The 18,448-nt window shown below is 46.3% G+C and overlaps 1 protein-coding gene across 1 annotated transcript in view; it reads right to left on the bottom strand.

The window, feature by feature from the left end:
* Positions 1–4,296: 4,296 nt before the first annotated feature.
* ALKBH5 (AlkB family member 5, RNA demethylase) overlaps positions 4,297–18,448 on the bottom strand; it is a 26,428-nt gene continuing 12,276 nt past the window's right edge. Inside the window, exons 3-4 of the mRNA XM_004684535.2 lie at positions 9,521–9,676; positions 4,297–8,627 (exon numbers count right to left, since the gene is read on the bottom strand). Of these exons, the coding sequence (XP_004684592.1) occupies positions 8,450–8,627; positions 9,521–9,676 (334 nt within the window). The 3' untranslated portion in view covers positions 4,297–8,449. The remainder of the gene's footprint in view (positions 8,628–9,520; positions 9,677–18,448) is intronic.

Genomic DNA, 18,448 nt, shown 5'->3' with positions numbered 1-18,448 from the left:
TGTCCTTCGAAGGTATATTGCAGACAGGACAAGCCATGTGTTAGCTGTTATTATAGTTCTTGCTAATTGCTATCTGAGCCGTTCCCCTCTATCACTCTGGGCAAGTTCCTGCTCTTCCTCATTCTCTATTTCTAGTCTCTGAAATGGGACTTAGTCATCAGACAGTAAGCAGTCATCCCTCCTGCCCCACACCCCCAGTTTACCCCCAGGGAATGGGACAGAGAACCCAGAGTTCACTGTGCTGTGATAGGGATGATTGGGGGCTGTGGGAATACCAAAGCAGCATCTGACCCAGGGCAGGTGTCCTGTTGGAAGTGGGGGGAGGCGCAATTCAAGTTGGGTTGCACTAGGTAAGAAGTTTAAGGGATGAAAAGGACTGGGAGCAGAGTCCCATGACAAACAGGCTCTTCAAAGTGTCAGAACCTGGCTCCCCCTACATACTTGTTAACAATGTAGTCTAGGTTCCCCAAATGTGAATGCCTGGCAAGTGGGGCACCAGGACCTGGATTTTAAGCCAGCCCTTTACCAGGTGACTCTGAGCCCCAGCTTGGTCTCACTCTGGTAGGTTGAAGGGCATTAAATTGGTACACCAGGTATACATAGGTGAAGTGAGGTGTAGGCAGACAGGTCCAGTACAGCCACAGAGCCAGGTAGGGTTTAAGAATGGCACTGAGAAGGGTACCAGCTTCTGATTCTGGGGCACTAATGACTGTTTGTCTCTCCCCTCCCGTTGATCCAGAGGCAGCTCAGGCCTATGATTACCATGGTAGCCCAAGGCAACAGAGCCAGACTGCCAAGTTTGCTTATTGCCGGAAGCAGGAAACTGAGGCCCAGGGGAACCCAGACAAGGGTGTGAACACCAGGTTTTCAGTGATTTCAGGCACCCCACACCTACCTGGGGAGCTGGGGGACACAGGAGGGCACCTGAGTCAGCAGTCAGCAGCCCTGGAAAGAAAAGCTGGTTCCTCCTTCAGCCTCCCAGACTAAGGTCAACCTCAGGCCAGGGAGGGGCTGCTACCTCCTTGTCATTTCCTGGGTGGGGTGGCCTCTCCTACACCTCCTCCTCCCAGGCCACCCCAGAGCTCTGGTCCAGTTTTGGGGTGGGTCCCAGTTCTGACTTCAGATCCCAAAACATTCCTTGGCTACCTAGGTGGCCATTTGTCCACCTTGGCCTTAGTTCATTCAGCCGAAAATACAGTGAGGACTGAGAAAACAGAAGTTGAACACAGGACCTGACTGGGTCTGTACCTAATGAGCCAGTTGCTTTTAAGACCCTCACCCAGGACATACTGGGCACCTCACCAGTCTTCAAATGCACCAAGCAACTTCCTGCTTCAGGACCTTTGCATTTGCTATTTCTGTGGTTTGACCACTTTATCCCAGGTTTTCATTTAGCCAAATCCTTTCTCTTTTGGGTCTTAAAATAACACGTGCTTAAGGAAAATTCCCGTATTTTCTCCACTCCTGGTGTCCTCTTCTGCCTGGTTCTTCTCCTCCTTCTCACCCACCATTTATCTAACTTCTTCATGTGTATATTGCTTGCCTCCCACTTTGAGAATGAATACAAGGGCTGGGTTTTTAACCGTTCATTGCTGTGTGTGTCCCCACTGCTCAGAACAATACCTGGCACACTAAGTGCTTCACACACACTCTCATTAAAAATCAAGCAAATATGCAAAATGTTAACATGTGTGGATGGTGGGTGCTTGTATGGCTTCTCTGTTGAGCATTTTCCCATTTGTTTGAAATATTTCATTAAAAATAGTAAAACAGGGACCTCCCTGGTGGCACAGCAGATTGAAGCACAGCACTGAGAAGCTTAAGCCACTTCTGCATAAGTTTGATCCCTGCCTGTCCAGGAGATCTATATGGCGTGGCAGACCTCTCCTGACCCGCCCGCTGCTCCCCTCAGCAGTGTACTTCATCGATCTGCCTGTTCTGCTCCCCACTCTGTCTCTGGTGAATCCTCTCACCCTTTGCATCTCTGGCCTGTGCCCCAGTTCTGTATGAATAAATCTTTAAAAAAAATAGTAAAACAAAAACATTATTTTGTGCTGTTTAGAAGTCTACATGGTAGCTCTACAGGGGGCAGGTGGCTATAGAGGTGTCTCTGATCCATGGTGGCATGCATTAAGGACATCCTCAGAGGCTGTACCCCAGTAAATGCTGTATTTGTGTTTTATCTTCTTATATCTTTGTAATGGTGCTGGAAGCAGGTACAAGGATGATCCCGATCCCACTTTATCAACTGAAGTGGAATCTTAGAGGAGTGACTTGCTCAAGGTCACCTAAAGAGAAAAGGAGTAATAGGAAAGCCCCAGAGGGAGGTTGAGCAGCAGCAGTAAGTCAGTGGGAGGAAAATCAGGAGAGCCTAGCTGAAAAGTGGAAGGTCATGTCATCCACAGTTGGCACCACTCCTGGCCGAGGTCACAACTCTCTACTGCAGCCCAACCACACAAGCTTCTTCCTACAGGCCCAAAGATCAGAGGAGTGGCTGGGGTGGACAAAGATGGAGAAAGTGGGATGCAGACTGACTGGGAAACCACTGAGGAGCTAGAGTGGGGGAATGGGCCTCATCAAGTAGTATCCAAAATGAAGCTGGCTCAAAGTATTATCTGGGCCCCTTAGTCAACAGGGAACAGTATACTTGGCCTCTAGTAAAGGCTACACAGGTAGGCAGAGTGTTGGGACAGCCCTAAGGCTGTCATGGTACAAGAGCAACATGACCCCCAGGGTAATCCATGGGTCTCTGTACCTCCTGCCAGTGTTCCTTCTCCAGGTGCAGGACTGATTGTTGCCCTGAGTTGTGCTTTCCCAGGCTTGTGCTGGGCCGTAAGACCTAGGGATTTTGGTGGACCTGGGCAGGTGGCTATTGTCACATGCCTGTTGGGGAGTAGGACCTGTGTTTCCTTTCTATGTCCCCCCATTTTTTTTTTTAAAGATCTATTTATGCATACAAGAACTAGCGTACAGGCTAGAGGTGTGGGTGTTAAGAGGCGTCACCAGATAGAATGAGGAGCAGAACAGGCAGATTTACTGAAATACACTGCTGAGGGGAGCAGTGGGTGAGACAGGAGAGGTCTGCTGCGCCTTGTAGGTCACCTCCCTGGCCAGGGATCGAACTCGTGCTGCAGTGACTGAGGATTGCTTCATAGTGCTGTGCTTTAACCTGCTGCATCATCAGGGAGGGCCCTGTGTCCCCAAATTCTAATCCTGCCTCTGCCATTTCATCTCTCTGGGTTTCGTTACCTATAAAATGGGGCAAATCTTAATTGCTAGCATTTGTTAACACTGATCACTTGGTGCCAGACATCATAGTCATTCCTTTAATCCTTTGCTCATTATACAAAGAAACCAAGGTGAAAGAGGTCTGATCATTTTCCCACATAGCTACTACGCAGCAAAAGTCTCAACTGGAGTCCAGGCCCAAGTATGCTATTACAGGTCATAGTGAAAATTAAATAAGAAGATTCATAAAAGGCCTCATTCACCATAGGAGACCAAGTTAAGGGTGGGAGTTTGGTCCTAGTCTCCAAACCTGGCGTGAGAGCACTGGACCCACAAGCACACTGGAAGCCAAGGGTCTAGGAGGGCGCAGAAACAGCCCTGAGGGCACTGGATGGAAGCCAGAAAAGCTGGTTTCTAGGAGGTGGGGTTGCGGTAGAGGGCACTGTCCTTTGCAAAGGCTTATAGGGGAGGATGCCCTAGAGAGTTGGGGCAGAGAGGTAGTGGGGGTTCAGGTTGGAAGCTGATGGTCTCAGAGGGCAACTGATGGCATCAGCTTGTCTTTCAAGTCCTAGTACCCCTTCACATACCCATTAGCTGTCTGGGTTGTACAGAGGCAGCTGGGAGTCCAGGTTCTTACCTCTGGGATCCAGTTCCAAATCTAAACTAAGGGATAGCTGTGCTACACCACCCTGAAGCACCCCTACTTGGACTCTGCTGCCACCCTGTGGGTACAAGGGGGAAGTGCACTAAACAGCACCCCATACCTATTTGAAGTTGTCCAGCCCTTAGATGGACCAATGACCACCTGGCTGCCTGGAGCCATTCAATTGTTTGCAAATACAAAGGGTTTTGTATTGACTTTGACTGTCCTCAGCACACCAGCCCCAGAGATCATAGGCATGATCCCTTGTCAAAACTTCCTATGGGAAGCCTCCTATAAGAGCAATTGCCAAATTTTAAGAATTTTTGCAAGTCAGTTAACAGCCATTAAAAATGAGATTATATCCAATTAAAATACACTAAAATGTAATATTTAAAGCTAAACACTTCGTATTTCACTCCTGCTAAGGCTCTTTAATTTTCATTTATTGTACACATCTGTACAGTGGAAACATTATATAGTGACTTGTACTTGTACATCTCTCTTCACAACTCTGATGACCTTATGTGGGTATCTTGAAATGATGGGCATATTTTCTTCACCATGGAAATTGGCAAACACCACAGATTAAGTTTGACTTATTGTTATTTTTCTAGACCAGTGCCATCCAATAGAAATATAATGCAAGTCACAGTGATATTAAATTCTTGTGTAGCTAGATATAAAACATTAACACAAAACAGATGAAATTAATTTAAACGGCAATTTTATTTAACCAAAATATTATTTTAACATGTAATCAATATAAAGTAATATATTTTACATTTTTTCAAACTAACTCTTCACATTCCGGTGTGTATTTTACACTTAAATTAGCACTTCTCAATTCAAACTAGCCACATTTCAATCACAGCTGGATTTTCATGTGACTGCCATATTGGACAGCACAGGTCTAGATTTAAGAGGTGCTGAGGAATTCCAATCCAAGTAATGATTTGTCCCAACATGAGAAGTCAGGTCACATATCAGATTTAATGACAATAAACTTACTGGGAAAAAAAGTGTAGCCACCTGAACAGGGACCCTCAAAAGTTATCGTCCTAATCCCCAGAACTTGTAAATTTTTTTATGGTACAGTTTTTTATCTTATCTTACATGGGAAAATTATTTTGATTATCTAGGTGGACCGTAATCTAATCACAAGTGTCCTAATGAGAGGCAGAAAGAAAAGTGATGTGGCCATAAAGTCAAAAAATGTCAACAGCCTCCAAAAATCAAAAGGCAAAGACTAGAGCCCACAGAGATCCCAGTATAATTTTCAGCCCAGATACAGTAATTGTGGATTTCTGACCTCCAGAAATGTGAGGAAGTAAATCCTTATTGTTTTAAGCTACCCAGTTTGTGTTGCATTTATAGCAGACCTCAGAAACTAATACAAATTGATAGGATGCCACTTCACTTGTATATTGTATTATGGGTAGATTATCACTGTGGGTAGGCTACAACAAAATATAAGCAAAACAAAACAAACCAACAGAAGCATTCTTAAAGAAATGACTGAAAAATTTATAAGACTACTGTATATTTTATTACTTGTAATTTATGTGCTACATATCTTTTATCTCAGTACAACCTATAATCTCCTATGTGTGTATGTGTATCTACCAGGCCTGATTTGCATCCTCAGCACCTAGCAGCGCTTAGTACACAGTAGGACAAACAGTTTTGATTAAATGTGACTTTGGGCCTCAGTTTCCCCAAATAACAGAGTTGGAGGAAAGGGATGAGCTCCCCAAATGGGTAGGACTGATGCCAGACATTAAGAGCACCTACTGTGTACAAAACTGGCCTGGGACACAGATTGACAGGACTCACCATCTGGCCCAAACAGTTGGTGCCCAGAAGACAGCTAGTTAAAAGTCAGATTCAGGGAGTCAGTAGGGGACCCCAAAATTTCCTTCAACCCTAGTGGCCTTGGGAACTGCTCAGAGAATGATCATAGTCCCAGAGCTGAGGGGTCACGCAGACACTATACAGGTACAGACACTGAAGCAAGTGGCCCTAGAATGGTTAGATTCTCTTCCTCTACTCTCTCCAGTTCCTCAATCCTGCAGGCAAGGGGCCTCCTCCCTGCAGGGTCTGGGAAGAACTCATCGGGCTTTGACAGCTATAGGAGTCCCTCCTACCTCCTCAGGGAGCCACATGAGTCCCCACCCCATGACCTAGGAGTCAAGGGCTCAGAAACAGAATGGGGCTTCCCACCACGGCCATGTATAGTTTGGATAACCTCTGACAAGTCAGTTTCCCTCTCAGTTCACTCTCAGGGTATCCACAGCCAAGTCTGCCAAGTTTAGAAGATGTCCCTATAGGCCCAACTGGCTATAGATATGTTCATATCCTATCAGTGATCAGAAGGAATAAACCCTGACCCATTACTTGCTCCCCCTCTACTTTGTTAAACCAACAATTAAGTAGTTTGCCAGGTTTCCACAAGAATTTGACTAAGCAGACTTGCTCTGGACACTGGAAGCAACTAAAAGTCCAGGTCCAAGATCTGAAGGGACTAAAACCCTCCCTCAGGCTCAAAATGTCTGCCTCATACCCTGGTCCTATACCCTGTACAGTCCTAAAAGCAAGGATCAGAAAAGTTATGCTACAAATGGAGCCATAGTGAGGACTTGGTTACCACAAAGAACAAGAATTTAATGAGCAAAATCGCTTGCATATCTTCTGCAAAGGCTAAGCTCTTCCCTGTCTTTGCTCATGGCTTCACTCGCACATAACCTCCCCACAATCACCCACAGGAAGAGGGGCTTCCAGAATTCAGGAGGGTATGGTCCCGGCTCCTTTCAGTACACAGCTCCCTGGAAACCTAGACACACAATTTATGAAGTCATCCTCCCTGGAGTGGGCACCTTCAGTCCTCAGCTGAAGGCTGGGCATACAGGAGGCCTGTATCAGCAATTGGTGGTCTCCTCTGGGGTCTTGGTATGCAATGAGCTTTGTCACACCTTCCTCCCCCCACCAAACCCTGTTCAGAGTTTAAGGTCCTCTCTTATAACAGCATCAGACAACTGTTTCAAAATATATTAGATTTGGTTTTTATTGTAGAGCACACATATCAGGGCAAAGTGCTGCACACACAACTACAAATCATTTTTGGGAAAAAAGCTGTAAAAAAAATAAAACTGCAACTTGCTTTAGTTATGCAGTCCAACTTGAGGAATCCACGATGGCAAAGGAGTTCTGACCCCTGAGAGGGGCTTCCTGATGGTGGCTGGCCCCATTTCTGCAGCCTCAGGCCTAGGCCTCTGTAAGACAAGGTCCCCATATATGGGCCTCTGTTCTCAGTGGCCTGGGTCTTGGCCCTGGCTAGCAAGAAGATATTCCTAATGAATCTAGATCAGCAAAACCTTGCAGCCTTCGAGGATCTGAGTAGGTGGAAACTGCCAAAAACTTTAATTTTCCTTTTATTGTTTTTAAAAGCCCCTTCCCCAGCTCCCACACCCCTGAGGCAGAGGAGGCACCAACCCAGTCTGCAGCCCTGAGCTTGGCCCTGGATGCATGCCGCAGGCGGACAGAGGGGGTGGATGCCTTTGTAGAGGGATGAAATGGGAAGAAGGCCCACGCTGGTCAATGTAGGAGAAAGGAAGGGACAGGGAAAAGCCAGGGACTAAAGAAAAATTAAAAACTCAAAACAAAAGCAAACAAAATCCCTACCACACACCACAACAATTTTCCATATCCCAAATGCTAGACTTGGAAGGACATCAGTCCCTCTAGCTAGAAACAATTCCTAAAACTGCCCCAACATGGCAAGTCTAACTGTCTCATACAATTTTACACGCATATGCTTAAAAGGAGCAACCCAGCAAAAAGGCGTGCTCTTGGCAAGAGAGGTCAGGACCACTGCAGCCAGCCCCTCAGCATTCCATAGGTAGAGCAGGCCAGTGGGTGTGGAGAAGGAAGCCTGTGGGATTGACAATAGCTCTGGTGCAATGGCTGGCATAGCTTAAATCCTTGCCCAGTCACCCCAAATGAGACTGCTGCAGGAGGAAGTGGGTGTTTGCATGAACTTTGGGGGACTGGAGAGCAGTTAAGAGGTGAAAGGAGAGTGGGCCTCTGTGGAGCCTGCAAGACCCAAGAGACCTCAACCCAGAGCAGTCATCAGTGGAGATGGGGAAGGCAGGAAACAGACTTCCTTTACAACACTGAGGGATTTACATTTAAAGCAAAACAAGAAATTTCTTAGCTAAAACATTTTGGTGCTTTTAAATAAACCCAGTCTGACACAACCCCAACTGAGGACAGCTGTCCCCGTACTTCTACTGGTCACTCCAGCACGAACTTCCATTCCCTAATGATGCCAACAGCCTTTCCATCCATGAGGAAAACCAAGAATGTGAGAACCAGGTCCTGGTCAATCGGTTCTTCAGCCTTAACAGGCAATAAACAGAGGTGCAGTGGGTGGGGGTGGGGATGGGAGTGGAGGAGAGGGGAAGGATAAAAAAACAAAAAATAAACAAAACCCCCCACAAACAAACAGAAACAAAACCCTCGAAACAAGAGGGGACAGCTAAGTGAGGATTAACCAGAGTTCCCAGGAGGGCGAGGCAGGCCTCAGTGCCTCCGCATCTTCACCTTTCTGGTGGGGCTGCCTGCCGCCTCTGAGCAGTCCTCCCCAGACTCATAGGACTTGCGCCAGTAGTTTTCAGAGCTGAAGCTACCCCTCCGCCGATGTGTGGGCAGCAGCACTGAGCGCCGGTTCTCTTCCTTGTCCATCTCCAGGATCCGAGGCCTGCAAGGAATGGGGGTAAGATAAAGATGTTATCCAGGAGGTTGGCCGAGGGCCCTGGCCTCCCACCTGTGTGTGTGGCTCTGAAACCCCTCTTTGGGATGACACTGTTGCATGGTGGTTCTCCATGAGGGGTGGCATTGGTAGAAACACCAGCATTGCAGTCTTTGTCCACTAAATATTAGTGGCCATTCCTAGTCTTTGAGACATTTCCCAATTACCTCATGGGACCTACTTGACTCCAAGTCTGGTATTCCAGCACAATGCCAAAGCTGAGTGACACGAGGAGGCCCGCCATCACAGGCTCAAGACCATATGAAGTCTTGCATCTACATCCACTTCTCACTCCTCCCCACTCCCACTTTCTACCTTTCCACCTTCCTCTTCTTTGCTCACCAACCATATAAGGTTCCTGAAATCATTAAGTTCTTCTTGCCTTAGGATTTTTGGTCTATACAGTACCTGTTGTCAAGAATGACTTTCCTGCACAGCTTCCTGATTTTTCCAATATGAGCTGAAACAACCTTCTTCAAAAATCTTCCCCAACCCATATGAAAGGGACCCTGATCTGCTATCTTCCAAGTCGTAAGCATTCCTCCTAACATTTATGTATAATCTATGAGTGGATATGGGTGGGACTGAACAAAAGAAAGTTATTGCTCTTCCCTTATCAGAATCTCAGCCCGGCCCTTTCTCTCTGTGGGTATAGGCAGCTTTCAGGGCTCAGGTGGAAATACCATGAACCCCAGGGGAATCAGACAAAAGGCTCTGGAAAGGCAAGAAATACCAGGCTCCTAACCACTTACCCCCAGACCCCCCCCCCCCCACCATCTCACCCTATAGCCAAGCCATTGGGTGGCTTTGCTGGCTTTTATTAAGGGTCTTAAACTGAGTACCTGTGGGCAGCATCAGGGTCTGCCTTGCGGTGGGACCGTTTGGGTTTCAGAGAGGGGTCCCTGTTGTTTCCTGACAGGCGATCTGAAGCATAGCTGGGTGGTAACACAGAGCTGCTCAGGGACTTTGTTTCCAACCGGGGTGCATCTAATCTTGTCCTGCAAAGGAAAAATGCATGGGTTGCCAGTGGGCCTCTAGTAAGTACACCCCATTAGACCAATTCTTGTTCCAGTCAGGCAGACGGAGACCAGCAGTCTCTGCTCTGTGCTTCAGTCTCTCCAAGTTTCAACTAAAGACTTACTAATACTCTCTGTTTTATGTCCTTATTTAGTAGTAGGTAACAGGAATACTTCTGCTTGGAGAGTTTTAATGATTTGGATCTGTTGCCCCAGGAAAAAGATACCAGGGTCCCCTCTCTGCTGCACAAAGCCACTCTACCCTATCCCACTCAGGTCGAAAGGTTTTCCTGGGGTACCAGGCAACATTTGCTGGTTCCCAGATGCTGATTGAGCCAAGGTCAGAGGGCGTTTAAAGGTAAAATCCAAGGCCCTCCCTGGTGGTGCAACAGGTTAAAGCACAGCACTGAGAAGCTAGCAGCAGCTGCTTTGGTGCAAGTTGGATCCCTGCCCCGAGGTGACCCACATGGCATAGCAGACCTGTCTCTCCTGCAGTTCCCCTGAACAGTGTATTTCAGTACATCTGCCTGTTCTGCTACCACTATGTCTCTGGTGAATCCTCTCACCGCCCACATCTCTAGCCTGTTCCCCAGTTCTTATGCATAAATAAATAAATCTAAATAAGACAAAAATTCAATGTACACTGGGTGTCAGTTTAACGGAACACAGTGAAACATCTAATAAAGGGAATACATTCAAGTATGGATGGGGGAAAAAGAATGGAGAAGTTGAATAGGATGAGTATCTAGGGCAGTGGTCCAAGTCCTTTATGAAACAAAGCCAAAAGGAGCTAACCTGGCAAACCCCAAAAAAGTCCAAGGCTTTTTGCGTGGTAGAGAGAAGGCTGGTGAGTCAGGTTGGTAGCAAGGAGCAAGAGGCCTGGGGTAGGGAGTGATGGGGTATAGCTTCTTATAGACTGCTAGGCACAAAGTAAAACTTCGGTTCACAAGGAAGGACTCAAAGGGTATCCTTACAAGGACACCAAAGGGAAGAGAGTAGGTTGGAAATCTAAGAACTGCCTTGACCTATGTAGGTTGGCATTATTGGAACAACTACATTCAGTCCTCATAGCACTCTCCACTCTATACTGGCCAGCCTGCTGTAAACAGATGGAAGAAATTGGGTCAGAAAGGGTCCTGGAAGCTGTATAAGAAAGGCTTAGCCTAGGTGAGACTACAGACCTTTCAGGTCTTCTTAAATAGGACCCTGATCTGCTATCTTCCAAGTCCTAACATTCTTTCTAACATTTAAGTATAATGTATGAGGGCATCAGTCTGGGTGGGACTGAACAAAAGAAAGTCATGAATCTTCCCTACTTCCCTGTTACAGAGCTCTGAACCTAGACAGCAATCTTTTTCCTGAGTCCAGCATGGGGCGCCTTCTAACCGGGAACCAACGTTTGCCCACCTCAGGCCTAAACCAGTGAGCAGTAGACAGGCTAGGCCATAGTCCATGTCCTTTAGCTCTGGCCTCATAGACTGAGAAGCCTGAGGAACCAAGCTACACTAATTAGGCTACTAATTAGTCTCAGACTCCACCCTGGGAACTTCAGGGCCACAGAAGACCTAGTTGCAAAGGAAAGGCAACCCAACCCTAATGCTACTATTAAAGAGTACAGGCTAGTCATCAGGCCTCTCTCTTCAGTCTCAGTTTTCACATCTAAGCAAAGGAGGGGAAAATGTGATTGGCTCTAGGGCCTCTTTCTGTTCTAAGGGTCTAGAAACTGAAGACAAGTCACCTCCTCCAAGCCTCTCTTTAGAGAGGCTCTGGGAAAACATGGTGCTAGGTATTATGGAGATATTTAAGGTGGGGAGACTCACCCAAGACCCAAGGACTTTTTTTATTTTTTAACAGGACTCTGTCTTATCTATCTGCACTCAGAGATCCAGGCAGCACAGACCAGACCAAATGAGAGAACCCTAAGCCTGACTCAAAAGGACTCCAAGGGTCTGCAGTCTCATGGAAGAAAGTCCCTCCTTAGCACCATAGAGCTATGTCCAACACTAAGACTGCAAAGGTGCCAGACAGCAAGTGTTCCACCTGGACCACTCCCCCAGGGCTGGCTCCTGCTGGCAGAGGCTGAATCCTGGTCCCACACTTCTTGAGCTGGCTATTACAAAGGTGGCCTGCCTGGACAGTAAGGGCCAGTGCTGGTGACTTATCACCACTATCAAAGACACTCGAGTACCACAGGAGACTAGTGGGGCCGGCTGAGGCTATACATACAGGCCAGGGAGCTGGACTAGCTTTGTTTCTCTCTAGTTGCTAAAGGAGGGGGACAGGTATTCTCCACACAATAGCTCTGTTGCTGTACCAGAAATCCAGTCTCCTGAAACCTACTTTGGGGACAATATGAACGTTGAGGTACAAAAGGACTCCTGACACAGATCTTTCTGGCTGTTACAAATACATCTCTAACAGCTGGAAAAGCGCTGACCTGCCTCCAATTCCAAAATTGACTGCAAGAAGCCAAACTACAGCCAGATCCAAGCCCAGAGCCCACCAGCAGCTTAATTTCAGAGCATGAAGACAGTGAACTCCCAAGGAGCAGGCTAGGCTCTTCGGATGTGGACAGAGCCACAAATTTTCAAATCTGGAAGTCCAGTTTTAGAAGTAAGATCTAGGTAGGGCTTGCCACAGGTGGTAACAGAAACAAAGACCTGTGTTTCAGTTCTGAGTCAACATCCAGCAAAGCATCCCAAGTATGTGAGGTGTCAGCCAGGCAGAACACCACACCCATAAGGGTCACGCAGGGTGTCAGGGCAGCCCCCAAGACAAAGCAGGAATTGAGCACAGGTATAGAGAAAGTCAACAGACAAGAGAATTATCAAGGAGAGGGGCTCCTGAAACACACAATCTGAGGCTTCTAGCAGATGTCCCTGCTACTACTCCCAGCCTATAAGATACTCAGGCCCCAAAATGTTCAATCTGGTTATCATCGCGTCATGCCTCATGCATAACCTAGAGTTCCAGGAGCACTCCTGGAACCCTCCACAGATGTCCATCAAACAACAAGGCCAACAAAATGGGAGCTCAGAGACCCATAGTTCAGATGTGCTAAGATCTCAATGTCATCCTCCAGGATACTAGAAGGTCAGACACTAAGCTTGCTGTCCTCCACCTGTACCACTACACAACATACCACCTCCTGCACGATGTGGCTCTGCTCTCCCTTCGTACCTCAAATGGACACAGCTTTCTCAGAGAAAAGCTGTCAGGACCAGAGCAGGGTATGGTGAGAAAAGGGCAAGAGCTTAAATAGCACCACTAGGACCCCAATTTATTGGTGTAAACAGGGCTCAGGTAATTGTATTGGGTGAGGGAGGGTCAGAGCGAGACAAAGAGCCAAAACCAAGTCAGTCTGACTTCCCCAACACCTCGGGGAAGGTTGAGTACACATCAGGACACTCAGGCTCCTGAATGAGTAAGGTTTATCCACAATGACAGACATACACACTGAACCACAGAACAAAGGTAGGCTAATCTTTGGCACAAGAGATAAGAATCAAGGGGAGAGGAGAAAAGGCAGATGTCTCAGAGAAAATAAAACCTCAGGTCTAGCCAAGGGTCAAGGAAACCAAGAGCTGGTCATGCCTCCCCCAGGGGAAAAAGCCCAGAGTATGCCCTCCAGCTCCCCTGGACCTCACCCACATATAAGGTCTCAATTTGAGCTGTTTTCTGCTGTCAAGACAGAGTCTCACCTGGATGCCTGAAGCCCCTTAGTCCAAATGACCAAATTAGCCATTTAGTCACTTGCAAATTCCACATCCCACATTCCACTGCTCACACACCTCAAAGGCTTTCCAGTGCCCTACAGATTTCTCTCACACTACATGAAGTTTTCTCTGACCAGCTTAGTCTTATCAAGCCCTCCACCCCATCTCTTCTCAGTCTCAGGAGCTGCTGACCAAGCAGAGATGGCAGGCCCACAGACTGTAGTTGAGGGTCTGTGGATGAAGGAAGCCTTGTATCAACATTTGATCATCAGGAGGACTTATGAGTCTTAGTGGGCCTTCTTAGTCATTGACAAGTAACTGCCAAGTAAAGTGACTAAAGGCAACATAAACAGACCACTTCTTTGCTTTGGGTGAGGTAGGACTTAGGTAAGAGTGGGTTGAAACTGGAAAGAGCAGCTAGACTGTGCCTGACATTCATTTGCTAAATGTTAACCATGGCTGGTGTGTGCCAGGCTCTGCTCATGCCATCACTGTGATTGTATGGTCTCTTCTCATTCCCTTCAAACTTTGGGGAGACAGTCACCACCTTACTAGGCACTAGTCAACCAGAAAGACTTTCTGGAGAAGTGCCTTCTGAAGGTGGTCAAGGATCTGGACTCAGGCAGAGATAGGAGAGATTTAGGGACAGAGATGCTTCTTACAAACTTGAGGCAGAAGATACCTTTCTTTACAGAGGCTTGGAGTCCAGGGACACTGAGGTAGTCCATTCTAGCACACAGGAGATACTGTTTTGTAGCCAATTACCAAGCCCATCCTATCTACCCTCTCTAAGGTGGTATACTTAACTTTTATTTTTGTACCTGTTTTGTGCTTTCAGGACAGTGTGCACTCTGCCTGTGCAAAGTATGTATGTACCAAGCACCAAAGCAGCAGTATTTCCTATATGCCTGCTTCAGGTGCCTTGTGCATTGCAGAAAAGCTTGTTTCTAAGTCAGTTATCCCTGCTCAAAGATCTTCCAAACTAGCTTTTGATTGAATGAGCTCAAGATAGCTCACTTTCTACTTAAGTCCCTTTCGTAACAGTGTTAATTGATGGGCAGCATTCTACTCAATGCTTGTTATTTAGTGAGGCTTGGCATGGTACAGCATGCACAGTTCTCCGAAACACTGCACATCAGGGAATTGTGGGAAAAAAGGAGTACTTTATCCCTTCCTCCATAGCCCCATCCCAGTGCACTGCTATACCCCCAAAGTGGCCAGTATCTTAGTTCTCTAGCCAGCAACTTAAAGCTTTAACCAAAAAGGTTACGTTTAGATCCCCTACCAAGGGTACTAATTACTGACAAAAATGTGTGTTGGGCAGCTTGCCTTGCATGAGCTGGAAATGGTGACATTCAGTAAAGTTGGGGGTGACCCTGAGGTGCCTCAAGAAACTGACTAGTTTGCTGCAGTTGCTGCCCACACTCCTCCCCTACTGTCTGTACTGTAGCCTCCTTGCTACTTAAAACAATTTCACCCATCAGTTTTATACTGGCACAGCAGACAGATAAGAAAGCCTTTCTGTATCTAAGCTGGTTTTCTTAAACTTATACATACCCCTCAGTGCACACTGGGAAAGGGACAGTATTTGGAGTACTCCACTATGGATAAGAGAACACAAGATGCAGCAACACGAGTCACAAATTCAAAGTCTTACTCGGTCAGTTACTTGCTGTGACTACAAACACATCATAAACTTAAGTCTGAGGATTCCACTCCTGGGGAAGCTTTCAGGTCACTCCCACTCTCCCAGTGACAAACAATGGCACCATGTGCATAAAGCCTCAGCACTATGAACATTCCAAGGAGCCACATTTTGTTAAAGGAGAAGAAAGCACTTGGCAACCAGTCAACTGTTTCCTTCCAAGAGAGACCATCCCATCTGACTGACTGACCAAGGAAGGGATAAGCACCGCCAGCCCTCCCTCAGCAATCTATGTAATCTTCATCTGAATTTAAAAGCGCTAGCAGGACTGGTGCCATCCTTTCTGCTAATAAGAAGCAGGGCAAGGCTCGATGCCCAGACTCTACCCACATGCACATGTTCTCACCATTAGACATCAAATCATCCAAGGACTCACAAAGGCCACATCCTTGAAGCCTAGTCAGTGCCTGGACCAAAACATCCCCCTTTTTATCTTGTAACCTGGTTGTCCCTTTCCAAGACAAGCCACTACAGATACTATGGAGCTGTTCCTTATCAGTCTGAACTGTCCTCCTCTTGATACCTCCTCTTCTAGGCTGGGTCTCAAGTAGATGAACAGTGATTTCCATGCTCCTAGAGAACTGGGTAGGATTCTGAAATTCAAAATGGCAAGTATATGGGCTGTTACAGTATAAAAGAGTAGGTGGGCGAGTGTGCTGAGATGGCTACAGGTTAGCATTTAAGGCTTCAAAATTGGCCAGGTTAGTCAGTCATTTTTCAAAGTGTATATATGTGGGTCATTTAGGTGTTGAGGTGTGGATCAAAAGATGAACATGTTAGATAGGTAAATATTCCCATTAGATGCCAAACTGTTATAAAAGTCAAGATAAAGACCATGTCAAAAGCTGCAGTTCTATATAAATGAGGATTGGAAAAAGGAAAGCAGGCTAGATGGACAGGCAAAGGTCTGAGAAGTCCAATGAGAATCATGAATTTTATCCCAAGGTAACAAATGCCCAAGCCTTTCCTCTGTTCCCCTGGGTTGGCTCCCTACAGCTAAGCACTTCACCAGTTTAGCTGACTAGGGAGGTCTGGAAACATTTTCCCATTTCTCTCTAGCCCCCTCACACCAAAGATATTGGCTGAAAGTGAGAAGTACATCCCTAGTTGGCTTCTGGGCCCACTCAAGTCAGAAAAGTCAAAGTCTCAATTACCTACATAGCCATTAAGGTCAGACTATTGCCCAGTTAGCCAAAGAGCTTGCAAAGGCAGCTGATTGACAGTGTAGAGTAGATGCCTACTTCCACTGAGGAGCATCTGACTCATTCAGCCTGGACAGCCAGATATGGAAAGAGGGATAGGAAAGAAATAGCTCAAAGCATGGCCTGACAGTGTGGCTACGGACACCTCCAATAAAGATTTCCTTACTATTGTGAGAAGCTAGCAGAGAATGCCTGGCAAGTTGCTGCTCTGGTCCCCTGTCACCTTGGGAGTTTTTCTCCAGGTTCTTGGCCTGACTGGCCGCCTGTCTGTCAGTGTATCTTCAGGTGCTAGGTAGAGTCCAAGAAGAAATAACTAAAGAAAGAGTCAGAATGGAGCTACATCCAGTGCTCCATCACTTCTGGATTCTGAGTTTTGGGAACAGGAAAACAGTGAAAAGGTAGTTAAAAACAATCCTTCTGATATAAGTTCTGGGAAAATCCTTAGACTAAGAAGAGGCTGGACTTTCCCTAGTGGTGCAACGGATTAAAGCACAGCACTGCGATGCTAGCTGCAGTCACTTCAGCTCAAGTTTGATCCCCAGCCAGGGAGGTGACACCTATCACCCACTGCTCCCCTCAGCAGTGTACTTCGTGGATCTGCCTATTCTGCTCCCCACTCTGTCTCTGGTGAATCCTTTCACCGCCCCTATGCCTCTGGCCTGTACCCCAGTCCTATATGCATAAATAAATAAAATCTTTAAAAGAAGAGAGAGTAGAGACTGTCTACTAACAAGCTGACTCATGTCTGGAGCTTCTGGGTGTGCTCAGAGTTACTCTCCACCACAGATCTGGATCATCTCTATTTTACAGATGATAGAACAGAGATTGAAAGTGTTAAACTTCACAAAGTGACAGAGCAAAAGCAAAGAGACTTCACAACCACATTATTTTGGAGTTCTGGGCCCAAAGTGCCAAGATGGCAAATTATCAGCTGAAGTTAAAATAGCAGTAAATTCTATAATTTACTTAAAAATAAAGTTCAGGCCCTCCCTGGTAGCGGGTTAAAGTACTGCACTAAGAAGCTAAAGCCACTTCCTCATGAGTTCGATTCCTGCCTGCCCCAGAGATGACCACATGGCGTGGCAGACCTCTCCTGACCCGCCCGCTGCTCCCCTCAGCAGCATACTTCATGGATCTGCCTGTTCTGCTCCCCACTCTGTCTCTGGTGAAGCCTCTCGCCTGTACCCCAGTTCTGTGTGCACAAATAATAAATAAATCTTAAAAAAAAAAAAAAGTTCAATGACCATAGTTAGTTTGGTCTAAAGCATAAAATGCTCAAGCCTATACTGATATAAGCAAATGACTGAATACAGAAATAAATGGGAGAGAAAATATCCTGTGCAGAATTTCAAACAATGTGTGGCTATTTAACCCTTTAAAGGGGTTGGTGCTAATTCCCCATCCTTTATGTGTGGGCTGCAATAAGGAACCTCCTTCCCAAAGAACAGTGTATGGGGAAAGTAGCTACTTCACAATATAGAAACCTGATGGATACAACCTTAGTGAGGTGATTCATAATTAACATTAACATTGGTTAATTTCTGTACCCTGTATATGACTTGAGATAAACATTTATTTTAGCAACCTTCTTCCCCAAACCCATAATCTGTCTAACTGGGGGGGGGTGGTGGTGGCGGAAAAAAAATCAGATAAACTGGCAACTGAGAGATGTTCTATGAAATACCTCACTAGTCAATGTTGTTAAGAACAATGCAAGACTGAGGAACTCAGTTAAGAGGTGCCTATGACGACATGACAACTAAAATTAATATGGGGTCAAAGAACAGAAAAAAATATATAGGAAAAGAAATCTGAATAAAGCATGGGATGATGTATTGACAATGGTTTCTTGACTGTAATAAATATACCATACCCATGTAAGATGTTAACAGTAGGGGAAGTAAGGGACAGGATACTGTCCTAAAAATAAAAAACAAACTCAAAAAGGTGGCAGATAGAGGACATTCTGCTCTAGGCTAGGTCTAGGAACCAGTCCTGGTCTGCCCACTGATGTCTATGCAACCCTGTGCAATAAGCCTCTTAGGAATCCATTCAAAAAGCAGTCCTGGCCCTCCCTGGTGGCGCGGTGGGTTAAACTTTCTGCTAATAAGAAGCAGGGCAAGGCTCGATG

The sequence above is a fragment of the Condylura cristata genome, unplaced genomic scaffold (genome assembly GCF_000260355.1).
Source record: "Condylura cristata isolate star-nosed mole 26May11 unplaced genomic scaffold, ConCri1.0 scaffold00017, whole genome shotgun sequence".
In the NCBI taxonomy this organism is placed as follows: domain Eukaryota; kingdom Metazoa; phylum Chordata; class Mammalia; order Eulipotyphla; family Talpidae; genus Condylura; species Condylura cristata.
The sequence above is the reverse complement of the archived record's forward strand: the minus strand, read 5'-3'. Positions and strand labels throughout refer to the sequence as shown.